Genomic DNA, 12518 nt, shown 5'->3' with positions numbered 1-12518 from the left:
CTGTGCCAGCCCCAGCAGAGAGCAGGCCCCCTTTGTCAGAGATGTTAACCTGCTCTGAAGCTTGCTCGCTGGGTGGCGTTTGCTTCTGGGTAACACTCACAGATATCAGTGGCAGTCCGGCCCTTTGAGGTCGACGTGGAGACGTTTCACTGCTGAAAGCACAGCGTGAAACACCTAAAAATGCTCAAGTTCTCACGAAGTAGGAACCCAGCTTCACTTTGTAGCTCTGTGAGCCACAAGACGGGTGAGCTGCAGATTCATGAACAGTGTGATGTTTTAAAAATGCAGCGATAAATTTACTGAGGTAATAATCATTAACACGACTAATTAGACTAAAAGTGAGTGGGAAGGTTGGAAGTTTTACTTGTTGTCATTAATTTCATACTAAATACATTTTTTTTTTCAGGCATGCTGACGGATCGATTAAGTTTTGGGACGCATCTGCAAGTAAGTCCTGTGCACCAAGCTTTCCTGCATTCTCATTGCAGCGATGCATTTGTTCCACAGCACAGTTAATCAATCACCTGGGTGATATCATTAATTGCTTAATGACATAATCTAAGAGTTCAGACTAATCATACTCACCCACAGCTAACATACTAGCTTCAGATCAGCTGATCTCAGCTCTATGCCTCATCACATGATAGATCAGCTGAGAGCATTTCGTACATCTATTTAGCAAAGTTCATATGATATAAACCGATCAGACGTAACATCAGACATGGATCATGGAGCAATGGAAAAAGGTGGGTTGGTCTGATGAATCAGATAGGTGGACGGATTATTGTGCGTCGCTTACATGGAGAACCACAGGCGAGCCAACGGGGACAGTTGCTTTGAGCGATGCTCTGCTGGGAAACTGTTATGTCCCCCCCCCACCACGGCGGGGGCAAAGGCAGGCAGGGGACAGCAACACTGGACAACCACAATCAATGAAGGAGGAAGACCACAGAGCAGTTAGGTATCAGGCAGAATTTAATGGTTGGACAGTCAATCTTAACAACAGAGAAGAGGTGGGGGGGGAGGAGGACTGGGCGGTTGATCCAAATCAAAGAAAGTAATAAAACAAAAAGAGGTCGATAGCTTCCAGGGCCTAGCCTAACTGAAAGAAAAATGCAAAACAAAAGGCCTACCTAGCTACTCGATAAAAGTCAGTGAAAACATACAAGGGTGGCATCAACCGCATAACCTAGTGTGACTAACAGAGTAAAATCTACAACCAATGTATTGGGTACCCCAGCTTACCTGTCCAGCCTCCCACCACACACAACATAAAGAAGCCTGTTCGCAAATGTTTGTCAAAGCAGAAGCCAGCAGCCCCAGCTGGCCAGGGAGCGGCTCATATGTAGTGTTCCTTGGAGTGTGATTGGCCAACTGAGCCCAGACCAGCCAATAGACACCTGCCAATCAACTTCGAACTGGCCAATCAGAGGAGGCCTGACGCCTGAAAGATAAATAGAACACAAAACAGAGCACAAAAGCAAAGCCACGCCCCTTGGCACGTAACAGAAACCCTGGGTCCTGCATCCATGTGGATGTTACTTTGAGACGTACCATCTATCCAAGCATTGTTCCACATCATCTACACCCATGCATGGAGAAGGTGCTCCCCGATGGCTGTGGTCTCTCTCAGCAGGATAATGCACTGAAAACAGAAATGGTTGAGGAACTATTTGAGGAGCACAACAACCAGTTTGAGGAGTTGACTTGACCTCCAGATTCCCCAGATCTCAATCCAGTCGAGCATCTGTGGGACTTTGGTGCAGATACCACAGCACACCTTCAGGGTGTAGTGGAGTCCATGTCCTGACGGCTCAGGGTGAATGGCACAGTATTAGGCAGGTGCTGAAGATGTTGTGGCTGGTCGGGCGACCGTGGCTCAGGGGGTTGGGAATCGCATCTGTAACCGGAAGGTCGCCGGTTCGATCCCTGGGCTCTCTGTCCTGGTCGTTGTGTCCCTGGGCAAGACACTTTACCCTACTTGCCTACTGGTGTTGGCCAGAGGGGCCGATGGCGCCATATGGCAGCCTCGCTTCTGTCAGTCTGCCCCAGGGCAGCTGTGGCTACAACTGTAGCTGCCTCCACCAGTGTGTGAATGAATAGTGGTGTTGTAAAGCGCTTTGGGTGCCTTGAAAAGCGCTATATAAATCCAATCTATTATTATTCATATTTATTTTAGTAGATGATTGTCAGATGTGCTGCCATTGAAGCCTGCTGTGTTCTGTGTGGTCGTCCCACCACACTGATCCAGACAGAAATGAGTCCAGGTGGAAATAACAGTCGTCTTTTGACTATTTTAGTCGTGACTCAGAGTGTTTGACCTCGGTATGACTCGTATGATCCCCGCCATCTTTGATCAGCACACGCTTCCAGGTTTACTGTGTGCACACGTTTCTACTACTGCAGCTTTATTAAAGGTGCAGCATCTGCTTTATGTGCTTTAAATGGAAAATAAATCAGAAGGCTGTGGTGCAAACCAGTCTCCTCTCAGCCAGACACATTACTGGTCTAATGCATTTGTACAGCTGTGCCAATCGCAGCAGTACGGGGTGAAAATGCCTCGCCAAGTGGAGACGAGACATTTGTGCAAAGTGCATAAAATTTAAAAGGTGAAGAATATGAAGATGTAACATGGCAAACTGCATAAAGCTGTCGGGATATCACCACGTGCACATGGCCGTTTACTTCACGCTTTGCACTGTGCTTTAACTGAGATGTCTCTGTGCAGTCACGCTGCAGATGTTGTACAAGATGAAGACCTCCAAAGTGTTCGAGAAGCCAAAGCCAGGCGAGGGCCGCGCCGCCGAGCTGGTGGAAGAAGACCCGTTTGCTATTCAGATGGTCAGCTGGTGCCCTCAGAGTCGCATGTTCTGCGTGGTCGGCATCTCAGCTCACATCATCCTCTATCGTTTCAGCAAATATGATGCCAACACTCAGATAGTGGTGAGTGCTTAAAGTGGTCAGGTGATGTACGGAGACTGAAGGTGAAGCCCACTCTTGATGTGATACGTTCCCTGAGTCTCCTCTCATGTTTCAGTCTCTAGAGGTGCGTCTGCAGTGTGACTCGGACGACGTCATCTCCCCATCAGAGAATGAAAACAATCCCAGCTTCTCAGAGCCCGGCTCCCACTCACCCCAACCGCACCACCAACACCAACACCCAGCCAGCCCAGGCAGCAGGACACCAGAGGGCATCAAAGACAGCATCCCCTGCCTCAAGTAAGATAACAGTCCTCCGTCTCTGCAGCACAGTAGACTTCAAGTACAGTCAAGTCAAGAAAAGCACTCTGGTGGTGTATGATGGTCTAATGACTTGCTGAGGCACGTTACAGTGCATGCCAGTGTTGTGTATTTAAGCTCTGCCAGGTGTTTGAGGGTAAATTGGACCGTTACTCCTCATTCCAACATCATTCCTCATTAGCTGTTGATAAAAGCTGCTCATCTGTTTCAGAGTGAAGGACCGGGCGGTTCGGGTTCCTCCTGGCTACCAGTCAGAGTTGGTCATCCAGCTCCTCTGGGTAGATGGTGAACCTCCACAGCAGATCACCAGCCTGGACATCAACTCAGCCTACGGCCTGTGAGTTTCAGAGGCATAACCCTCTGTCCTGAGCAGCTCTGTGTCTGTCTATGAGTCTAAATTAGGAACATTTAGCAAACAGTAGGCTTGTATTATCCATTTCCGTATGTTTGGTCGTCACCAATAAAAACAGCATCAGTGCACAACACAAGCATGGCTGTGAAGGGTGCAGGGAACCAAACCTGCACAGACCGAGGACATTTGACTCTCATTTTCTGAAAAGAGCCAGATTATAAACAGCAACAGTGATGCAGCAGGAGAAGAACATGCATGTGGCAGTAAGAGGGCTCGGCTGTATACAGATGTGTTTGTAGTTGCTCTTGGTCTGTGTATATGCGCTTTGTGCAGCATTGAGTTGGTCTTTGCAGTATTTGTACTGTATCATACTGTGAGGCTGGCGGGAGGATGTAAATATGATAATGGGCCATGTGTGAGCTTTGTAATTTTGCTGTTACTGCCAGCAGTTAATGTAACGTGACCAAATTATTTAAATGTGTTCTCGAGCTTTCTTGACAAATGTAACACCTGCGAGCCAAGCTGAGAAAAACACCATATGTCCTGTGACCGTAGCCATAACAGCGGATAGAGCACGCAGTGACGAGCGGCAACGAACACGAGCACATCGTCTTCTTCTACCTGCTTTTGTTATTTTAAAGTAACTTACTGGATGTGGACTAACAAGTCGAACGGGAGCTGCATGACTTCCTGAGCTCGCAGGGTTTGAGACCACTTGTCTGGCTTTGCTGTGAATAGAAGCTTTATGGGCAGAAACCAATAACAGAGGAGTTTTCAGAAAAGCTCTCTGCGGGTCGAGGCAGTCGCACCATTTGAATCTCTGCTCTGAAGCTTTTCATATCTTAAGTGACATTGCAGCAATTGATTATCTGGCTTTTTGATGCCTTTCTCACATACTGAGCAGAACATGCACACACACAGACACAGTCCTCCTTGAGCTGCACTAATATAAAAACATTCCTGAGATTATTGGTGAGAGCAGAATAACATCAGGATGTCAGAGAGACGTGCTCAGCACAGCGGCCTGCTTTCCTGCTGATGTCACAATAAGGACTCAGCTCTGTCTCCTCTGGGTTCAAGCTTAAAGCCCGATCCACGTGTGGTTCCCAGAAACGTATCGTCCAGCTGCAGCTGCTGGGAATGTGTTGTCCAGGCCAGATGTTTATAAGTTAATGAGGCTTTTTAACAGTGATTGTTCCAAATGGTTTCCACGGGCCGGCTGTGCTCCCATTGGACATTTTTACTCCTTGTAGCTCAGGTCAGTGAAAGTGTGGTGTGCTCACAATATTGTAGCATATGCAGTGTCGGGAAGGTTAGTTTTCAAATGTATTCCACGTAAACCTGTGACACAAAGATCACCAAACTCAGACCACCACAGACTGTTTTCCTTCACAGTGATGAAGGAAAACGCTGGGCTGGCATGTAAAAGGGCATTTATTCCCTCAGGACCTGAAGCTCCATAAAGCACCCCCCCGACAGCCAAACCCACCTGTTCTCTGATTGGATAGTTAAATTTGTGATTGACATGACATTGGCCAATCAGATGAAAGGAAGAAAAATAGGGTCAAAATTCGTACTTGTAACTTGAAACCTGAGTGCAGAGTTTCACACGTATTTTTCCACACGCAAATCTGCTTTTACACATACAAAACTGATTTACAAGTGCAAAATATTTATGACCACAATTTGAGCCCATATGATGCATGGCAGGTGACGATCAGTCATGTGGGAATTCTGGGAAGTATTAGAAACATGGAATAAAAGCAGACTGTTTAATTCATGCTTAATTTGACAGCGTTTTTCATGTTAGTTGGCACAACTCTAATGTCTGTGTGTGTGTGTGTGTGTGTGCGTGCGTGCGTGCGTGCGTGCGTGTGTGTGTGTGTGTGCGTGCGTATGTGCTTGTTTCTTCCCTCCTGACGTTGTGTTCGTGTCCAGCCTGGCATTCGGGAATTGTTACGGCCTGGCGGTGGTGGACTACTTGCAAAAAACTGTCATATTATGTATGTCAACACTGGATCTGTACGGAAGCACCGACCCCTACCAGCGCCTTACCCGTTCCCCCCGCAGGAACAGGCAGTCCACCTCAGGTAACACACACACACACACACACACACACACACACACACACACACACACACACACACACACACACACACACCTGATACTCAGTGTGCAACATAATCACGACATCCAGACACTGAATCTGATCTTTTCTCTGCTCCTCTGTCTTCTTCTCTTTCTGTCTCTTCTGATCTAGTGCGTGACAAATATGACAGTTTCAATATATTCCTCCAATATTTAATCAATCATTACTGTTAATCAATCATTACTGTTAATCAATCATTACTGTTCAGGTGCTGTTAACAGTGATGGGAAGTAGAGCATATGTAAGGTAGTATGCACTACTCAGCCCTGACTCTTAGTTTTCATAATATTTTACATTCAGTTACATTATAATTACAAAGTACTTTTATTATTATATAATATATATTAATTGAATATATAAATATCTATTTTAATTTAAAAACACGCCTCTGCCTGCTGTTGTTTTCTAATGTGTTTCTTTACAAACTGCATTCTTATTATTTTAGAAACAAAGTTTAACTTCCAAAACTTTTAATGTGAAAACTCTTGGAAACAAAATGTATTAAAGTGGATTTTCTGAAATGATTTCAGGGATTTGACGTATCGAGCCTTTGTTTGTAATGCAGGTGTTTAGTGTGTAATGTAATAACGTCCCACTTTGAACGGGATGGTTCTGCAGTGACCTCGAGAGCTTAATGGACTGAAAATACAAACCAGCTGAAATAAAAACATCTTTAATAAACTGACGCTTTAGGCACAGCATTAAAAACTAGTGAGAATAGGTGGTGGTGTTTAAACTCCTCTCAGCTGACTGGAAACAAAAAATGTGACATTAGCCTCGCAGTTAGCACATCGTTAGCATTCACGTTGATGAAGATGAAGTTCGGACAAAACCGTCAGAGTGGGGAAACGAGAGCAGACACAGTAACATCAGACTATCTGTAACACGACGACGGCCTGGATCTTCTGTCCTTCCTCTCTGTCTGTCACACACAAGCACACACCTGCCCATCTCTGCCTGTCATAGAGCTGCACTGTGACATGAAGTGCATGTTAACAGGTTGCGTGTCATTCCACATGGGCATCATATGCATGTTGTCATTTGATTTCTCAGTCTGTTGTTTTTAGACCTGTAAGAGCCACACAGGTGTTTCTGATCCCTCCTCCTTTTCTCTGATCTCGTCCGCTGACGGCCTCTGAAGCATCTTAATTATATTTAACGCGCTTGATATTCAGACCCACCGTTTAGGAATCACTGTGTAAAATAGAGGCCGACTCTTTTTTGGACCAGGCACCAACTCGGTGGTAAATATTTCAGAAGAACTTGCAGCAAGTGCTCGTTTCATTGCGTAATTCCCACAGGTGAGCTGAAAATACTCTGGTGATTTTTTCACATGCTGTTGCACCCTGCACCTTCTGTGTGAGCGCTTTAAAATCAATGTGGAGACAGAAGGGAAAATAGAAGCGGGCAAACATGCCCTTTTCTGTGCCGCGGGTGGTGCTGCGCTGATCTGAGGCACTTACTGTGCTCCGGTTCACACAAGGCTCAACAGCAGACTTGGAGAGCACAGCCAAAAGGCCAGTGCCGGCTGCCCAGTCTGAACACTTCCTGTGCCTCCCACCACATCTTTAGCTGTTGTCATCACACACATGTGTATGAGTGTGAAAGCTTTCAGCCATCAAATGTGGGCATTTACTTCTCAGAATGATGTCACAATGCAGATGATTAAATGACAACCGAGCTCGGTTTCCATGCTGCTGGTAATGACATGTTCCCTGCTGACCCCAGTGACACCAGCAGTTCTGGGTTTGCTGGAGTCGCGGGTATTTCTTGTGCCCTTCCCTGACACGATCTCACTTGCTGCTTGCTCTCACTTTCTTTTCCTCTCTAAGCCTGTGTGTTCTTCTCTCCCCCCCCCCGCCTCCTCTCTCTCCCCACCCCCACCCTCCTCATCCACCCTTCCCTCTATCCTCATGCATTCCTCTCACTAACGTCCCCTCTTTTCTCATTACTGCCATTCTTCCTTTGCCTCCACCCCACTTACGCTCTTCCGTTCTTTGACCTCTCCTCGCTTTAAACCCCACTCCTCATTTCCACCACTCCTTCCTCCCCCTCCTACTTTGGTGACTCTGTGGCTGCTGGTGTGGGCATGCGGGCCTGCCTGACAGAGTTTTGCATGCGCGGCCTGTCTAACTTTTATTCAGATTCAAAGAAAAGGATCCGTACATCCTATCAGAGTAAGTCGGGCCTTCCCAAAGGCCGGGGGAGTCGGTGTATGTGTGTGGGGGTGTGGGTTGGTGTTTTGATGGATATAGTAGGACATGATGTTTGGTACAGATGATTGCCACAAGAACTGACACAGACTCGAAGCCCAGGACAAACCAAAGACATGACTGGGATGAAGCGAGACGTCACCTGCAGAGCTTTGTCTGTTACAGTCATGTCCAGCAGTCTGTCCTTTGCAGAAGAAGAGACACTTCTTTGAGACAGCAGAGCAAGCGCAGTTATAAATAATGCATTATCCATGCGATGTATATTTTAACTAAAGCCAGTGGGGTTATTGAAGCTAACTGTGTGCTTTTTGTTGACGGTTACAGAGGAAAGTTTAACGACGGCACCTCTCAGTGTCTTCAGCCATTTGTAACGTCAGCATAAACTACCGGCATCACCAATGTTTGGCAGAACCTTTGACTGAAGACAAATAATTTAAAAAGTCCAAATGTTTTGAGCTGTGACGAGTCTGCGAGGCTGTTAATGAGTCCTTAATGAACGCTGCTTCAAACAGCCCGCGTCTGCAGTCGGGCTTTGAGGGCCGAGTTAGAAATCTCAGTGTTTGTGGCAGTTTTTACAGACGACTCCATGTCGGCTCGTGCTTGCTGCATGTGACTGAATTTGTGTGTGTGCTGTTTGTATGTTCGATATTTATTCCACTTCATCATGAGATTTGCACTACATGCTTTTTGAATTTTAATGCGAGCTGGTAAAAGATGTTAAATCTGACTGTAGTGCAGGTCGCATCAGTAATCAGCCACTCTGCCCATCAAGGCACTTTGAGTCCTGATAAAAAAGCAAAGAGCAAATATTCGAGGCTGACCTCGGGAGGAATGATGTAATGATGAAGCATTGTTACTAGCTGCACTCTTTCTTTGGGCTTAGCGTGGCTGACTTCTACCAATCAGACGTCTGCTTAATCTGCATGACCGGCTTCAAATAATCTGACACCCTGCGTGTGCTGCTTCTTCTTCCTGTCGGCTGCTGCAGGCCTTACTGAACTCACTGACAACCAGCAGTCGATTGACATGGAGAGGAACAAGTCGCCCACTTCAGGTAACCTGCTCGCACTCTCACACACAGACACGCACCTGCAGCCTCCAATCCTTCATTCCCTGAATGCAAATGTCTTGAGTCTTTGTGGGTGGGATGCTTTGTGTTTAAACTTGAGTTACAGCCTGTGGTCACCTCGTCACCAGAGCGTGGTCACGTGGTGAGAGCAGCACTCTGTTCACTGTTGTTTCAGAGAAGTGCTGGCACTCCTTCAGTGGAGTATACTGGGTTTGTCTCAGCTGGTTGGTCCTTTAGTCTGAAGTCGTGTGGTGACCGTGTTTCCCAGAGGTGAAGAAGAAGGAGCGCTGCACGCTCCATCGGCTCGGTCGTTTCCTTTGACATGTTTGTCTTTCACTAACACTGATACGGCCGACTGCAGTGGAGATGGAGCCTGCATGTTAATGAGCAGCAGTAACATCAGAGTGGTTTAGATTCTCATTTTGTGTCATTGACACTGCATTCTTTTTATTTTAAGTTTTTCTTTGAGTTGTAAATTGGCTAGCATGTTATCATTACTTGTAGCAAATACTCGAGAAGAAAGTTTTCACCTGGACTCCTGTGATAAGGTCAGCCAATCACTGCACCTGGTTAGCTGATCGTCAGCACCTGTCGAAGCCGAGGTTTTAGCACAACACGTCAGACTCTACAGGTCAGCAGGGTAAATGATGGAAGGGCTGCAGGAGAAAGGACGTGGCAGCACAACTTAGGTTTGCAAAGCTGCATGTGAACAACACATTTGGAGAAGACCAAGCATCAAACCAACTGTCAGCCCCGTGGTGGAGGTGAGGATCACCTGCAGTCACTGAGTGGATTATGAACTGCCCGTCCAACCACTAAAGCTTGACTGAAACTGGGTCGTCAACACCGTTAGCACCTACTCGGATCGACTCGCCACGGTGTTTAAGGTTTGTTCACTTGGTCATAGTACCTGCTCAGCTGTCATCAACTGGGATTCGCACGAAGGCGGGACCGAAAAGCAGACTCGGCGCACTCACTGAGAACTATAGACAAGATTTATTTACAGAGGGGTCGGTCAAAAACAGAAGCTCATGAGGGAGGCTGTTCTGAGAAGCTGCGATCAAAGCCGTGGGAGTCTGTACCAGAGGGAGGAACGATTAGTGAACAGGTAAGGGAGCAGGTGAATCAGGACAGGGGTGCAGTCGGCTTACATGCAGGGCCAGGTGGGAGAGTTTTGGGCGGTGGGGGTGTTTCTGTGGGAGAGGCCAGAGAGGGTGAGTGCGAGGGGAGGAATGGTTCCTCGAGTACTTCACGAACGTCAGGGATGGCAGGAGGACAGGCAGGCGAAGCGACTGGTTGATGATTCCTTAATGCAAAAGCCAGCGCTGGAGGAGGTGAGCAATGAATCCAGAGGAGGATGGCTCGGAGACCTGAGCCCAACGAAACAGAGTCAAGGCTTGAAGGAAGAGTGGAGCGCAGACGGGGCGTGGCTGCCACAGTAGGTGACTGAACCAACTGGCGATGAGTAGCAGGTCACGCTGGCTTCGATAGTTCATTGTGATCGAACGAGGCTCAGGTGCGAGGCGGGCGGCTCCGCCCAAGAGAGAGCCGGTGAACCATCCAAAACACAATCCCCACAGCTGCTCCCACGGACCGCGACAGGCCGGGGTTTCAAGCCATCCGAGCAGGTAGTAAAATGTGACGTCACTCGATGAGTCATGACAGCGTTTAATCAAAACTCCCACCTTAAAAAAAAAACCCGGCAACGAGGGAAATGGCTACAAAAAAACAACGGCGTCCCCGAGTCTGACGAAGGGTCACAGACCAGGCAGCAGGAGTGTCGTTACCTCCACGACCACCGTCGTTTTAGCCTCCGTGTCGCACGCTAATTATGTCTAGCAACACTCGGATGACCTCGCACATCGGGTGGTACTCGACTGTAATGGGAAAACCAGTCGATGCGAATCGAGTCGTGGCGAGTCGACCAGCGTAGGTCCTGATGGGGCTAACGTGAAAATGATCCCAGCAGCTGCTGAGACAAAAGTCCTGTGAAAACTGCCTTCATCATGTGACTGCTCGATTCAGCACACATGCTTCCTACCAGAGGTGTGGACTCGAGTCACATGACTTGGACTCGAGTCAGACTCGAGTCATTAATTTTATGACTTTAGACTTGACTTGAAAAAATGTTCTAAGACTTGTGACTTGACTTGGACTTTTACACCAATGACTTGGGACTTGAATTGGACTTGAACCGGTTTACTTGAAAAGACTTGATATTTCACCCCAAATATAAAATTTAACATGCATATTATATAGAGATTGAAAATGTGACGTCATTCACGGGTAGAACCGCAAAGGATTCTGGGAACTCGTGGCAAGTGGTACTAGCGCACGCAGGCTTTCAATTGAAATCAGTTATACAGCGATAAAAAGAAACAAAAAATGTCAAGAAGCTGTTGTATTATTAACTGCAATAGCCGGTCGCATGACAGCCACGGGAAGCCGACGGGTAAAGAGATCGGTTGTTATCGGATTATGTCGTTGAAGAGAAATTGTTCGAGCCATGTTTCCGAAGTAACAAAGACGCGACTGGATTGCAGCCATTCAAAGATCAAATATAACGTCCCAGAACACTCCAGCTCACAGGTTAGTCTGCTCCAAGCATTTACACAAAGGTCAGTCTGCTGCTGTAGTTAATGCGTCATTTTCATAACATAACTGGTGATATAGGTTACAAGCAAGTCTGGCGCTGAACAGAAATTGTCGCGCTATGCTCCTTTGTTTATTGTGCATAAATAGTGAATTGTCCTGACACAATATTGTGTTTCGCTTCTGTTATTATGGTACATTGACAAAAACATATACTTTTATTCACAGGATAAAACAGGTTTGTATCACTAATTGCCCAGTACGATTACAGCATACAGTATTATTGTCACTGCTACATTTCTGTAATGAACCAGAAATTATTTCTACTACTAATTAATTACCGTTGAGCTCAAAGGTCCTATTAATAAACGGTTAACGAACGTGTATTTATGACAACAATTTGTGAGACTGGTAAACTTATGATACGTACGATGGTCTTTCGTTCTACACGGTGCAGTTCAAGGTCCTGCACCCATCCGTCGGTAAACTGTACCTGGGCTTGTTGCAGTGACCGGAAGTTACTAAACTTCATGAGTGTATGCACTCACTCCAAGAACCGTATGATTATAAATATGCATATAAATATGCTACGATGAGATAGCTGACTTCATCTAACTAGCAAATGTTGTCCAGGCTACGTTGGTGATACAGTTTTTTTTAATGTGTATGATATTTTTGTCATGCGATTTTAAAGCTGGTCCTACAACCGCATCCAAGAATAACATGCAGCTTATCTCAGAACTGTCGGTGAAAATTATTCTTGGAGCTAGGTTTAATTGAGCTGCATTTTAAAGAGGTGCAATTTCACAATTTGTGTATATTTTCTAAGTTCACTATTTTGTCATGTGTTGAGAAAAACACAGATTTTAAAATTACATGGTCTAATATTTACATTTAGCATAA

The 12518-nt window shown here is 46.3% G+C and overlaps 1 protein-coding gene across 13 annotated transcripts in view; it reads left to right on the top strand.

Annotated features, from left to right (window-relative positions):
- Positions 1 to 12518, top strand: part of stxbp5l (syntaxin binding protein 5L) — a 128678-nt gene that overhangs the window by 90354 nt on the left and 25806 nt on the right. For 8 of the 13 annotated variants that reach the window (XM_026145592.1, XM_026145593.1, XM_026145595.1 and 5 more), the window contains exons 14-20: positions 407 to 447; positions 2729 to 2943; positions 3038 to 3219; positions 3452 to 3577; positions 5531 to 5682; positions 7850 to 7918; positions 8943 to 9008. In XM_026145592.1, the coding sequence (XP_026001377.1) occupies positions 407 to 447; positions 2729 to 2943; positions 3038 to 3219; positions 3452 to 3577; positions 5531 to 5682; positions 7850 to 7918; positions 8943 to 9008 (851 nt within the window). The remainder of the gene's footprint in view (positions 1 to 406; positions 448 to 2728; positions 2944 to 3037; positions 3220 to 3451; positions 3578 to 5530; positions 5683 to 7849; positions 7919 to 8942; positions 9009 to 12518) is intronic. The other 5 variants (XM_026145594.1, XM_026145598.1, XM_026145602.1 and 2 more) reach the window with 2 other exon arrangements.

The sequence above is a fragment of the Astatotilapia calliptera genome, chromosome 16, assembly GCF_900246225.1.
Source record: "Astatotilapia calliptera chromosome 16, fAstCal1.2, whole genome shotgun sequence".
Taxonomy (NCBI): domain Eukaryota; kingdom Metazoa; phylum Chordata; class Actinopteri; order Cichliformes; family Cichlidae; genus Astatotilapia; species Astatotilapia calliptera.
Note: the sequence above shows the minus strand (reverse complement) of the source record. Positions and strands in the feature narration are given on the sequence as shown.